General features: G+C 41.0%; 1 protein-coding gene across 3 annotated transcripts in view; it reads right to left on the minus strand.

Moving 5' to 3' along the window:
- LOC307168113 (RAC-alpha serine/threonine-protein kinase) overlaps positions 1 to 14,610 on the minus strand; it is a 258,725-nt gene that overhangs the window by 66,232 nt on the left and 177,883 nt on the right. For all 3 annotated transcript variants that reach the window (XM_079887726.1, XM_079887725.1, XM_079887724.1), the window contains one exon: positions 10,729 to 10,943. In XM_079887726.1, coding sequence (XP_079743852.1) covers positions 10,729 to 10,943 — 215 coding nt within the window. The remainder of the gene's footprint in view (positions 1 to 10,728; positions 10,944 to 14,610) is intronic.

The raw sequence follows: 14,610 nt of genomic DNA on the forward strand, positions 1-14,610 counted from the left end.
TCAAGTGGATTTTTTTAGCATTGCACAACTACACCAAACAATAGAGATGACTCATTCAGGTTGAGTTAAGCTTGATGCATTTTTCAATTAAATATAGTGACTTAAAGTGGGGTCTACCAAACGGTTGAGTAGTACCTTAAAGGGTTGGGCCACCCTACTCACCATAGACTACAGAGTAGCCAATAAAAACATTGATAAAATCACCCCGCTAGTGGCAGATCCATCTACAATTTGTAATGGCTTACCAATAGATTGTAAGATTTTTTCAGTAATTGATATGTCTAATGGATTCTTTTCTGTACCATTGCACTCTGACAGCCAGCCATGGTTAGCTTTCACAGTTGACCATGAACAATATCAGTGGACCCGATTGGCTCAGGGATTTCAAAACTCCCCGACCATATACCATCAGGCTGTCAGACATGATTTGTGTGACCCAGAATGTCCAGTAAAACAGTCCACTATGATCCAATATGTCGATGATATTTTGATTGCCTCAACAGATCACGAAGTACATCAAACTGAATTGGCAGCATTGTTGGACTATTTGCATAAAAAAGGACACAAATGCAGCTTTCACAAAGCTCAAATTGCTAAAAAACAAGTCACATTTCTGGGTCAAACAATTGGTGCAGGAAATAGATCTATTACACAGGATCGAACGGCTTCAGTCAAAGCCATACCTCCGCCTACTACCATTAAAACACTACGCTCATTTTTAGGAACAGCAGGTTACTGTAGACCGTGGATTGAAGAATATGCCTCGATTGCTCAGCCTCTCTATGACTTGTTGAAAGGCCATGGTAAAGATTCAGATATTGTTTGTATGGAAGAACTTCACCTCAAAGCATTCAATGATTTGAAGAGAGCACTATGTCAAGCACCAGCATTAGGAATTGCCCAATCTGATAGACCCTTTGTGCTTTATGTCCATGAACACTTGGGCTTTATGACTGCATGTCTAATGCAAGATCATGGGGGCAGTTTACATCCAATTCATTACTATTCTGGTAAACTTGACATAGTAGCTCAAGGTATGGGACCATGCTTCAGAGCAGTACAGGCAGTTCATCTAGCGCTTCAGGCTTCATCAGTAATGGTCTTAGGTCAGACTGTAAATGAAAAATGCCCTCACGCAGTGTCCGCACTAATGAATCAAGCAAAAGTCACTTCTGTCACTTCCTCTCGTTGGGGAAATTGGTTAACTACTCTCACAGCCCCGAACATTGTTTTACAGCGTGCACCAGTCACGAACCCCTCATCATGTATGATGTCTGCAATGACTGAAGTTGTGTTAGAGGATGAAGGCGAAATGACTCATGATTGTGTTACGCTTACATACGCAGCGACAAGTGAAATAGCAGAAACTCCCATAGAAAATTCAGAATTTAAATTGTTTGTTGATGGTTCAGCTCAAGTAATTGAAGGGAACAGACGAGCCGGTTATGCAGTAACGTCCACCACTGATGTGGTTGCTTAAGGTCGTTATCCAGATCATTTTTCAGCTCAGGCTGCAGAACTGGTAGCTTTAACTAGAGCATGCACTCTAGCTTCAGGATCAGTTGCAAATATCTACACAGATTCCAGGTATGCTTTTGGGGTTATTCATGATTTTGGTGTCATTTGGCAAACCAGACAGTTTCTAACTTCTGCTGGATCCCCCATTAAGCATGCTGAATTAGTGAAAGATCTTATGTTTGCCATGAAACTTCCAAAGAAATTAGCGGTGATCAAAGTGAAAGCACATCTCACAACTAACACTACAGAAGCTAAAGGTAATGCTCTTGCAGATGTAGCAGCTAAACAGGCTTGTTCCTATGTAACTGTACAAGTGTGTTCAGGTAGTACAGCACAGAACACAATTCTGCCTCCTGAATCTATCATTGATTTGTACAAAGATGTTCCTCTATATGAAGCATGGACATGGTTAGACAAAGGAGCCACTGTTGATTCATCTGGCTGCTGGACCAAAGGGGAGAAGTATGTTGCTCCCGAATCACTGCTGCCATATTTGGTTCAACAAATACACAATTTGGGTCACAGTGGTCCAGCAACGATGAATCACAGGTTCTCAAATCAATGGTGGAATCCAAAATTCAGAAATGTAGCCACCGAAACAGCCAAGAGGTGTGTTACATGTCAGAAAAATAATGATGTACCAGCAGCCATTACACCAGCAGCACATACCCCAGCTCCACCAGGACCATTTCGTCACCTGCAAGTTGATTACATCTCGTTGCCTCGTTGTAAGGGAAAAACTGACGTTTTGGTAATAATAGACAAATTCTCAAGATGGGTAGAAGCTTATCCAACAGGACGTGCTACCGCTGCACATACTGCTAAATGTCTTGTCACTGATTTCATTCCCAGATGGGGATTACCAGATTGCATTGACTCAGATCAGGGTACGTACTTCACAGGACAGGTAGTTAAAGAAGTGTCTAAAATGTTGAAGATTAAGTGGAATCTTCACTGCCCCTACAGGCCACAAGCATCAGGACAGGTTGAAAGGGCAAACAGAACAATCAAAACCAGGCTAAGCAAAATGCATCAGGAAGGAGTGTCATGGGTTGAAACACTGCCAGCTGTACTGTGTAGTATGAGAGCGTCACCTAACAGATCAGTAGGACTGAGCCCTCATGAGATTATTACAGGACGCCCAATGAAGATGCCAGGTGTGATTGATTTTAGAAATGCTGATGTTCACATTGCCTCAGATGCCCTGATCTCTTACTGTGAACACCTTACAAAGGCAGTACAGAGTGCCAGAGAGAGAGTTGAGTCATGTTGGCAGACTCCACCAGAGGGTGGACACACAATCATCCCAGGTCAGTGGGTCATGATAAAATCATTCAGACACAAGCCGTTAGAACCTAAGTGGCATGGACCACATCAAATAATGTTGATTACAGCAGCTGCAGTGTTGTGTCAGGGAAAAAAAACATGGACTCATGTGTCACATTGCAAAGTGGTTCCTCCCCCTACAGGGATAGGATAGGACACAGGGAAGAACTGGAAGCAACAGGCTTTCGGGGGCCAACCCTGCGGTGAAGATTCCCTTATAGGCCCTTCCCAACCATAGTCCATCCTCACCTCACTGTTCCTTTTAGGTGTCTCATGAATTAAGAAATAGGGAAAGAAGGAACCACAGTTAGCAGACTCAGACTGAACAGAGGATACAACCCTAATGTTTGCAGTCTTTACAATGAATACTGGTCTGTTGCAGTTGTTCTTTTTTTTCTTTTTTTTCTTTCTTAACTCTGTGCAGATACCACTTGACGGTTATCCTGAGAACCATATGCACTGACCTACACACCTGCATATGAAGACCCAACCTCCAGAAAACAACTAGACCAACTGCAGAGACTACAACCAACACAGAAGAAAAAAATACACAACGCAGAGACGGATTCATCTACGGGAACTTCAGTCATCCAGCAACATGATCATGATTGCCTTAATACTAACCATCATGGACATAGCGCAAAGTGTAGACCCCAGAAACATCATATTCTTAGAGCTGATGAATATGTCAAGAAATGCCTTGTTTGCTGGAAAGAACGTTTGCATGCCACATGCACCTTCAGTAGGAGCCGGAATCCCATGGTTTGCACACCCTCTCTCCAAATGTGACACGTGTACCTTATTCGATGGTCATACCAGTGGATTATACAACAAGGATACATGTCACAACGTAACCATTCCTCCTGCTTCTCAGTGTTGCATTCCTGGACTACCATCCTGCAACCTAACTTCAGCTACTACCATCATGACAGATCTACTCCTGCCAATGATGTTCCACTGGTGCATGGAAAATTATGCTCCAGCATCGACTCCACTGGGTGAAATTCCTCGTGAACGTTGCAGTTTTGTGATTGATAGAGGAACAGATGACTCCTATGTGTACGTTACTACTACAGAGAAGAAACAGGAAAATGACTTAAACGAGTGTCTCTCTAGGAACCCATCCCTACCGAAACTTTTTGCAATAAATCAGTGGTGTATGATTCCTCCACCAACTGGCACTTTTTGGTTATGTGGAACTTCTGTCTACAGCATCCTACCCAGCCAATTCAACGGCAGGTGCACCCTGGTTTATGTTCTACCAGCTATCAGAGAAAATACACACTCCACTCCAAGCTCTCCACAGTTACATTATTCAGCTCCTTCTACCAACAAAGATGGCTGCATTCCAGGACTCACTTGTGTTCAAACGTGGTGGTCAAGAACTCTTGGAGCCTTAATCCCATCGTATGGTGTTATGCAGGCTCTCGATCAAGTCAGAAGCCTGTCGGATTCTGTACAGAAATTGGCCAATGATACGGCTTTGGCCCTGGGCAACATCACAAACACTCTCGCTTCGCACAAGATAATGATCTTACAGAACAGAGTAGCCTTGGATTACATTCTTGCAACGCAAGGGGGAGCCTGTACCATTATCGGCCCTGAGTGCTGCACCGGGTTAATGGATCCAACAGAGAACTTGAACAAAATCCAACAAGACATTCTTGATCTTTCAACAAAATTACACCAGATGACTGGAGACAATTCTTCATGGTTCGGAAACTTGATTGGTAAACCCTGGCTGTGGATTAAAGAAATAGCAATTCTGCTGTTATTTCTCCTATTGGCGTTCTACGTATGCTTCCACAGTATCAAGTGTTTCATTCAACAAATGACTCACACCTCGCACGAGAAAATAACTGGTCCAACCATAAAAGAATATTACCCGTAAGATTTCACGGACCCTAAGTGCATGTTTGTTTCTGTGTCAACATGCAATTACAGAAAATCAACACAGAACATATGCTATGTGCCTGTAACTTTGTCAAGTTACAAGAATGAACTTTTAAGTGTTTAAATTTGTATTTTGTGAGAGTTATTTTAAGAACTCTCTAAGAGGGGACTGTGGAATATCAAATTTAATTTACTCTTTATTGCAAGTCAGCTTTAAGTCAGCTGTCTAAACATTGTAATATTCAGGGATTTTGTTAGTCTTTGATCTTCCAACTAAGAGTTGAACTGTGTGTGAATGTTACATAGTCTTAGTTCTCGTGACCATTTGTTGTTTATACCATCTTTGATCTTCCAACTAAGAGTTGAACTGTGTGTGAATGTTACATAGTCTTAGTTCTCGTGACCATTTGTGTTTATACCATTTGGGGAAGTCAGTTGGGGGTAATTGCCTCTATTGTCTTTAAATGATTAGATTTAGTGGTCATCCCTAACTAAGGCTGTGTGCATGGTCAGCACCATTAAGGACAACCCACTGAAATGCCTATAAGAAAACCATGTAAAGTTAAGTTAGTCAGACTGTTCGGAAGAACTGCAGAAACGTCCTCAATAAAGAATAACTTCTTGAACGTGATCCCAAACGTCTCCTGGTTTTGCTGAAAAGGTTTACAACACTACAGCAGGTCTTAAAATTAGGTAAATACAACCTCAGATGAATGCGGTGTAATATATTTGACTTTAAACCAATCACGTAGCGCTGAAAAAACAGCAGTTTCTACTCATATTTATTTAACAAAAACTAGGCCAAAATGGAAAAGAAATGGGTGAAAAATTAAGTACACCCTTACTGCTTACATAGGAATTACTGTATTGTTCCAAATATAAGACAAGGTTTTTTTCTTGGAAATACATCTGGAAAAATGGGGTCGTTTTATATTCGGCGTCTAAACTTCTACATGTCAATGATACAGCCGCAACAATAGGGAGCACCAAATACGTGAAAAAAACCCAGGACTGTTAAACGCAGCGGAGTTAAACAACTCTCATTAAGCTGTCAAGAAATATGGTGTGTCAGCTTGTAATATTAGAAGATGGCAAGCCCAAAAAGACAGCAGAACGCGGTGCTAAACGCGGCCACTTCGAAGAAACTGACAGGCAAGTGTGTCAGTACGTAGCTGAAAAAAGAAATGAGGGGTTGCCCATAACCACAGTCGTCATCCAGCAGAAGGCACTGGAAATCGCCAAAGAGCTGAACTTACCCACCAGCGAGGCCCATCATTTCTTATTTCAGCAATGTAGTCTTGTTTGTCAATGTCCTCGAAGCGTGTAATGGATTAGTGCTTGCCCTCCGACTTTAGGGAGAAACTGCTGTCTTTTCAGCGTATTGTGATTGGTCTAAGGAAAAAACATTCATATCCCCCCTGGATCAGATAGGTAATGCAGATCAAACACCTGTGTTTTTTGACATGCCAGCATCTGTCACTGTACATAAAAAAGTCATGGTCATAGTGAAATCTACTAAATGAGGACTTCAGTTTATTTTTATGGTATGCCATAAAGTGTTGAATGTGATTGTTGTTGGTACATTTTACCAGTATTTACCATACTTCAAATACAAAAATGTAATATGAAAAGCATGCAATATGAAAATTATTTTGAAATAAAGTATTTTCTTTAAAAAGACAAGATTTGGTCAGCAAAAAGTCTTTTTCCAAAAGGTTAATCGTGAAAATGGGGTTCTTCTTATATCCAGGGTCTTCTTATATATTTCGGAACAATACGGTATGAGTCTGGCGCTGCTAATCAAATGCCCGATTAATTGAGCATCAGCAAGTGCGATCACCTCTTAAAAAAAAAGGAGATGTTTTTGATAGTTTGCTGGTCTGAAGCATTCAGGTGTGTGTTAACAATGCCAAGGAGGAAAGACATCAGCAATGATCTTAGAGAAGCAATTATTGCTGTCATCAATCTGAGAATGGCCATTTTCCAACAATTTTAAATCTATTATTCTACGGTAAGGAAGCTTTACAAATGGAAAACATTCAAGACAGCTGCCAATCTTCCCAGAAGTGGACGTCCCAGCAAATTCACCCCAAGATCAGCATATCAGCACAAACACCTCATACCAGCTGTCCACAACGCTGATGGAGGGTTGATGATTTTGGGCTTGTTTTGCAGCCACAGGACCTGCAGTCATTGAGTTGACCATGAACTTTTCTGTATACTAAAGTATTCTAGAGACAAGTGTGAGGCCATCTGTCTAACAGCTAAAGCTTGGCCGGATTTGGGTCATGCAACAGGAACATTATCACAAACACACCAGCAAATCTACAACAGAATGGCTGAAAAAGAACGGAATCAAGTGTTGCAGTGGCCCAGTCAAAGTCCAGACCTCAACCCGAATGAAATGGTGTGCCGCGACCTTAAGAGAGCTGTGCATAAACACATGCCCTCAAACCTCAATGAACTGAAGAAACGTTATAAAGAATAATGGGACAAAATTCCTCCAGAACGATGCGTTAGACTGATACTGTTATACAGAAAATCATTCCTTCAACTTATTGCTGTTAAAAGTGGCTTAAACAAATGAATCACAGGATGTACTTGGTTTGTCACCCATGGCTTTTCCATTTTGGCTTTATTTTTGTTAAATGAATAATGACACTGTGTAATATGTCATTTGTTGTTGTTCGTTTAACAACATGTATATATGTATATATGTATATATTATATATATATATATATATATATATATATATATATATATATATATATATACAGTGGGGAGAACAAGTATTTGATACACTGCCGATTTTGCAGGTTTTCCTACTTACAAGGCATGTAGAGGTCTGTAATTTTTATCATAGGTACACTTCAACTGTGAGAGACGGAATTTAAAACAAAAATCACATTGTATGATTTTTAAATAATTAATTGACATTTTAGTGCATGACATAAGTATTTGATCACCTACCAACCAGTAAGAATTCCGGCTCTCACACACCTGTTAGTTTTTCTTTAAGAAGCCCTCCTGTTCTCCACTCATTACCTGTATTAACTGTACCTGTTTGAACTCGTTACCTGTATAAAAGACACCTGTCCACACACTCAATCAAACAGACTCCAACCTCTCCACAATGGCCAAGACCAGAGAGCTGTGTAAGGACATCAGGGATAAAATTGTAGACCTGCACAAGGCTGGGATGGGCTACAGTACAATAGGCAAGCAGCTTGGTGAGAAGGCAACAACTGTTGGCGCAATTATTAGAAAATGGAAGAAGTTCAAGATGACGGTCAATCTCCCTCGGTCTGGGGCACCATGCAAGATCTCACCTCGTGGGGCATCAATGATCATGAGGAGGGTGAGGGATCAGCCTAGAACTACACGGCAGGACCTGGTCAATGACCTGAAGAGAGCTGGGACCACAGTTTTAAAGAAAACCATTAGTAACACACTACGCCGTCATGGATTAAAATCCTGCAGCGCATGCAAGGTCTCCCTGCTCAAGCCAGCGCATGTCCAGGCCCGTCTGAAGTCTGCCAATGACCATCTGGATGATCCAGAGGAGGAATGGGAGAAGGTCATGTGGTCAGATGAGACAAAAATAGAGCTTTTTGGTCTAAACTCCACTCGCCGTGTTTGTAGGAAGAAGAAGGATGAGTACAACCCCAAGAACACCATCCCAACCATGAAGCATGGAGGTGGAAACATTCTTTGGGGATGCTTTTCTGCAAAGGGGACAGGACGACTGCACCGTATTGAGGGGAGGATGGATGGGGCCATGTATCGCGAGATCTTGGCCAACAACCTCCTTCCCTCAGTAAGAGCATTGAAGATGGGTCGTGGCTGGGTCTTCCAGCATGACAACAACCCGAAACACACAGCCAGGGCAACTAAGGAGTGGCTCCGTAAGAAGCATCTCAAGGTCCTGGAGTGGCCTAGCCAGTCTCCAGACCTGAACCCAATAGAAAATCTTTGGAGGGAGCTGAAAGGCCGTATTGCCCAGCGACAGCCCCGAAACCTGAAGGATCTGGAGAAGGTCTGTATGGAGGAGTGGGCCAAAATCCCTGCTGCAGTGTGTGCAAACCTGGTCAAGAACTACAGGAAACGTATGATCTCTGTAATTGCAAACAAAGGTTTCTGTACCAAATATTAAGTTCTGCTTTTCTGATGTATCAAATACTTATGTCATGCAATAAAATGCTAATTAATTACTTAAAAATCATACAATGTGATTTTCTGGATTTTTGTTTTAGATTCCGTCACTCACAGTTGAAGAGTACCTATGATAAAAATGACAGACTTCTACATGATTTGTAAGTGGGAAAACCTGCAAAATCGGCAGTGTATCAAATACTTGTTCTCCCCACTGTATGTATATATATATATATATATATATATATATATATATATATATATATATATATATATATATATACATACAGTGAGGAAAATAAGTATTTGAACACCCTGCTATTTTGCAAGTTCTCCCACTTAGAAATCATGGAGGGGTCTGAAATTGTCATCGTAGGTGCATGTCCACTGTGAGCGACATAATCAAAAAAAAAAAAAAATCCAGATATCACAATGTATGATTTTTTAACTATTTATTTGTATGATACAGCTGCAAATAAGTATTTGAACACCTGAGAAAATCAATGTTAATATTTGGTACAGTAGCCTTTGTTTGCAATTACAGAGGTCAAACGTTTCCTGTAGTTTTTCACCAGGTTTGCACACACTGCAGGAGGGATTTTGGCCCACTCCTCCACACAGATCTTCTCTAGATCAGTCAGGTTTCTGGGCTGTCGCTGAGAAACACGGAGTTTGAGCTCCCTCCAAAGATTCTCTATTGGGTTTAGGTCTGGAGACTGGCTAGGCCACGCCAGAACCTTGATATGCTTCTTACAGAGCCACTGCTTGGTTATCCTGGCTGTGTGCTTCGGGTCATTGTCATGTTGGAAGACCCAGCCTCGACCCAACTGAGGGAAGGAGGTTGTTCCCCAAAATCTCGCAATACATGGCCCCGGTCATCCTCTCCTTAATACAGTGCAGTCGCCCTGTCCCATGTGCAGAAAAGCACCCCCAAAGCATGATGCTACCACCCCCATGCTTCACAGTAGGGATGGTGTTCTTGGGATGGTACTCATCATTCTTCTTCCTCCAAACACGTTTAGTGGAATTATGACCAAAAAGTTCTATTTTGGTCTCATCTGACCACATGACTTTCTCCCATGACTCCTCTGGATCATCCAAATGGTCATTGGCAGACTTAAGACGGGCCTTGACATGTGCTGGTTTAAGCAGGGGAACCTTCCGTGCCATGCATGCATGCTACCTCCCGTGTAGTTCTGGGCTGATTTCTCACCTTTCTTAGGATCATTGAGACCCCACGAGGTGAGATCTTGCATGGAGCCCCAGTCCGAGGGAGACTGACAGTCATGTTTAGCTTCTTCCATTTTCTAATGATTGCTCCAACAGTGGACCTTTTTTCACCAAGCTGCTTGGCAATTTCCCCGTAGCCCTTTCCAGCCTTGTGGAGGTGTACAATTTTGTCTCTAGTGTCTTTGGACAGCTCTTTGGTCTTGGCCATATTAGTAGTGTTTTTTTTAGATTATGTCTCTCACAGTGGACATGCACCTACGATGACAATTTCAGACCCCTCCATGATTTCCAAGTGGGAGAACTTGCAAAATAGCAGGGTGTTCAAATACTTATTTTCCTCACTGTATGTATATATATATATATATATATATATATATATATATATATATATATAATTATTATTATTATTACTATTTTACCCTATTCAGGGTTGCATGTAAAACACAGCAATTCAAAGAAATAAGAATCTACTAAAACACAGACCTTCCAGGTGATGTTATGAATCAATTAATTGAGAGAAACACATCCTTCATATAACATGAATTCTTAAAACAGTGGACCATACAACACTAAGAGTGATTACTTGACAACATTCAGAGGTCTCTCACCGCTGTTTCGGGTCTTTCTGAAGCAGTCCTGAGAGCAATGATTTTGCCTCGGGCCCAATTGTACGAGGGAAACGGATCTCATCCATGAGGATTAATTCAAAGAGCTTCTCATGATCCTGGTTGTAGAAGGGCAACCGGCCGCACATCATCTCGTACATGACCACACCCAACCCCCACCAGTCCACCGCCCGGCCATAATCATTGTCCTCAAGAACCTGAAAAGAAAAAGCAGCAGAGAACCTGAGCCATAAACTTTGAATCTGACAATTTCAAAAGCGGGGCAAATGGGTCAAGATTTTGCTGGTTAGCATGGTAGTTGCCATAACAACAGTAACATACTGTAAAGATTACATTAAAGAACTGTAAATTCACAACTGCTCTAGTTTTGCTGCTTTTACAGGTGTGCTGTATAATTTTACAGTATAATTGTAGTTTATGATTTACGGCAGTGGTTCTCAACCTTTTTTGGGCCAGCGCCTCCTATCCAATATCCAGGTCCCTGAACGCCCTCCATCCCCAAACTAAGCGAGTAGGAATAAGTCAGAGTTTAACAGATGAAATAAGTGCAAAATTATTAATACAATTGAACTATACTCCACAGTGATTAATCCAAAAAACAAGCTATAAAATACATTGGCATAGCAATCCCAGTGTTTCTCACAGGATGTTTGGTAAATCTGTGGTGGGTGGACCTCGGGCCTTCTAGGGGGGTTGGGGGGCATGCCCCCCGTAAGAAAATTTTGTGCATTTTAATGTTAAATTCATCAATCTGGTGCACTTTGAGAGTTCAAAATTAAAATTAATTTAGGAGAGTATTGCAAGAAGCTGCTTACATTAACTCTACTTTCGAAAAATAAATAAATACAATCATGATTTTTCATGAAAAATTATGTTAGAATTGTAGGCCTAAAATACCTTGGTATCAGCTTGTTTTCATCAATGGTATAATTAATACAATTACAATTAATTTGGTTTGTCGTGATTAATTTGTGTTCATAATCAATAAAAAAAAATCTTCTAACAAGAATAAACACATATGAACAATTAAATTATTATTGTATTATTAATTATTTTTATATCTTGAAACTACCCAAGCGCTGGATTCTAGGCACCACCGGATTGTTGTCAGCGCGAAACACATTTTTGAGCGTGTGAATGCTGATTCTTGTCAGCGCTGGATTCTAGTCAGTGCTTGAGCGCTGGTCTATGACTGGATAAATAATAGAGTCGTTGCAAAAGAAAGATACATAGCTTAGGCTACATGTCGAATTAAACTGGAAGATTTTAGAATGTTAGGCAAGTCGTCAAAATACAACTCATCAAAACTCCGCGAATCACAACAAGCGTATCGGTGAGAACACACATTTAAACAGCATACAACCTAACTTGACTGCACATCATATTTTTGACATTATTGATACTGCTTTCAGTCGTAATGCAATAGAAATGAACACCAAAAAACTGCCTAGTGCCTACCTACAACACTGACGGTGGACTTGCGGTCAGGAGTAGAGCGGCTGCGGACGAATGTTTTTTGTTTTTTTTTAGCGCTGCTGACGTATTCTTTCACGCGCACCATAGACGCGCGTGCACACACAATATGATATCACACTCTGCGCATATGTTTTACAACATAATTTAATATATACATAGTTCTAACACTTTTTAAATTGGCAACTTAAAGTGTTTATTACAAATAAATGACAAAATGCTTAAAATTAATAAAAGTAAATGAACAAAAATTTGCGTTATATATTTAAACTCGTGAACGCCCCCCATTTACACCTTTACACCCCCCCCCCCCCGTTGTTCTCTGAAAGCCCCCGTTGAGAACCACTAATTTAGGCAATCTTCTAAAATTTACAGGCTTACTGGCAACCAAAATTGGCAGTAAATTACTGTAAATTTTACAGCAATTTGTTACAGTGTACATTATCAGGACCAAAAAGCGTATTTCTCCATTGACAATCATTCAATAGCTGCTGCTGAGTTCTGACATTTATTTATATATTTTTATATTTAGGGGTTCAAGCACGAAGTGCTGAAACCCTATTGTAATTGTGCTGATTTTTATTAGGGGTTCAAGCATGAAATGCTGAAACCCTATTGTAATTGTAAGGATTTGTAAAACGCATCACGCAGGACAAACCGTAAGGCCTAGAGACTTGAAACCTGGCCAGATGATAGGCCTCAATTTGGGGACAACCTATCAGAGTATGACCCCGATTGGGTGGCGCTACAGCAACCAAAAGTTCAAAATCGCTCATAACTCTTAGACCGTTTGTCCCAGGATCAAGTGTCTTATATCGTTGGAATCCTTGGCTCAAGGCGGACAAAAATCGGCTCTCCGATTTGCTCGCCCTTCGCGCCAATTTCGAGTAAATTGCATTTTTTTGAAAAACCTATTTTTGCAAACTTCTCCTAGGTTTTTGGCCCGAGTGGAACCAAACCACTGCAAGAATATTCTCTGGAGTCTGACAATCAATAATCATCCAAAAAATTCAAAATTTCAATTAACGGTCGATAAGGGGAACCAAAATATTGGATGGCACCAGGGCCACTTTTACTAAAACGGTTATAAATTGTGAACAGAAAGAGATTTTTTTTGCTAAACTTGGGATACATCTTCCTGAGCTCAACCTGAGATCACTTGAAAAAAATCGCAACAATTGGCCACTTGGTGGCACTATAAAACGGTTATAACTTGTGAACGGAAAGAGATAATTTCGCAAAACTTGGGACACGTTCATGAGCTCATTCTGAGGTCACGTTAAAAAAAAAATCATGACAATTGGCCACTTGGTGGCACTATAAAATGGTTATAACTTGTGAGCGGAAAGAGATATTTTTGCTACACTTGGGACACATGGTCATAAGCTCAATCTGAGTTGACATGAAAAAAATCGTGACAATTGGCCACTTGGTGGTGCTATAACAGTGAAAAAAATCATGGAAATAGCTATAAGCGCACCCAACTGTTAGTCTACTGAAAATTGGCACGCAGTGTCTTTGTCCAGGGTGCCATGATAGTCTATGAGAACATTGGTGTATCTAAAAAAACTCAGTATATGTCATTGGCACAATGCCTTGAAGGAGCCTTAGAAGTTTCAAGCCAGTGTTTTTTCACAGGAGTGACCTCCTAAGACTCCTGAATCCTTGCCGAGTCCAACAATACCAAACATGCCAGGTTTCGCCTTATGGTTTTTGTAAGTGTCATTTAGAGCTTTAAAAAATTGTGTTTATCTTCATAGCCGTTAGTCCGATCGAGACAACAACAATAAAACAAAGGAAATTTGAAAACATAGGTAAATAGCTAAACAATAATGCCAAAATGTTAAAATTATGATAGGAACTGACAAAAAAATGAATTAAATCCAACCAATTTCACCCAAGGATCATTTTGATGCTCTCACATATTTGAAACGAACAATGATGGATTGTGATGAAATTTGTTTTGAATTGGGACTGGCGAATCCCCATCCATACTGTCAATGACCATTCGCAAAGACCCGCCCACTTTAGTTACTGTTGCTATGTCTGACAAGCGACGCCACTCTCACACCACACCAAGTTCTCACGCAGTGAAAAATACATTGCGGATCAGAGAGGAGACTGCGCGCTGACAGACAAGTACTTTTGATATGAAACAAATGGCACTTTTCCACTACACAGTACCAGCTCACCTCGGCTCGGCTCGGCTCGACTCGACTCGGCTTTGTTTGGTTTTCCACTGTGTAAAAGTTGTACCTGTACCTGCTTTCAGGTACTTTTTTTCGTACCACCTCCGGCGAGGATCTAAGCGAGCTGGGGCAAGCTGAGGCGATACTAAAATGTGACGTGAAAACACGGCAGACTGCTGATTGGTCAGAGAGAATCGTCACT

This window comes from Squalius cephalus, assembly GCF_949319135.1.
Source record: "Squalius cephalus genome assembly, chromosome: 12".
Lineage (NCBI taxonomy): Eukaryota > Metazoa > Chordata > Actinopteri > Cypriniformes > Leuciscidae > Squalius > Squalius cephalus.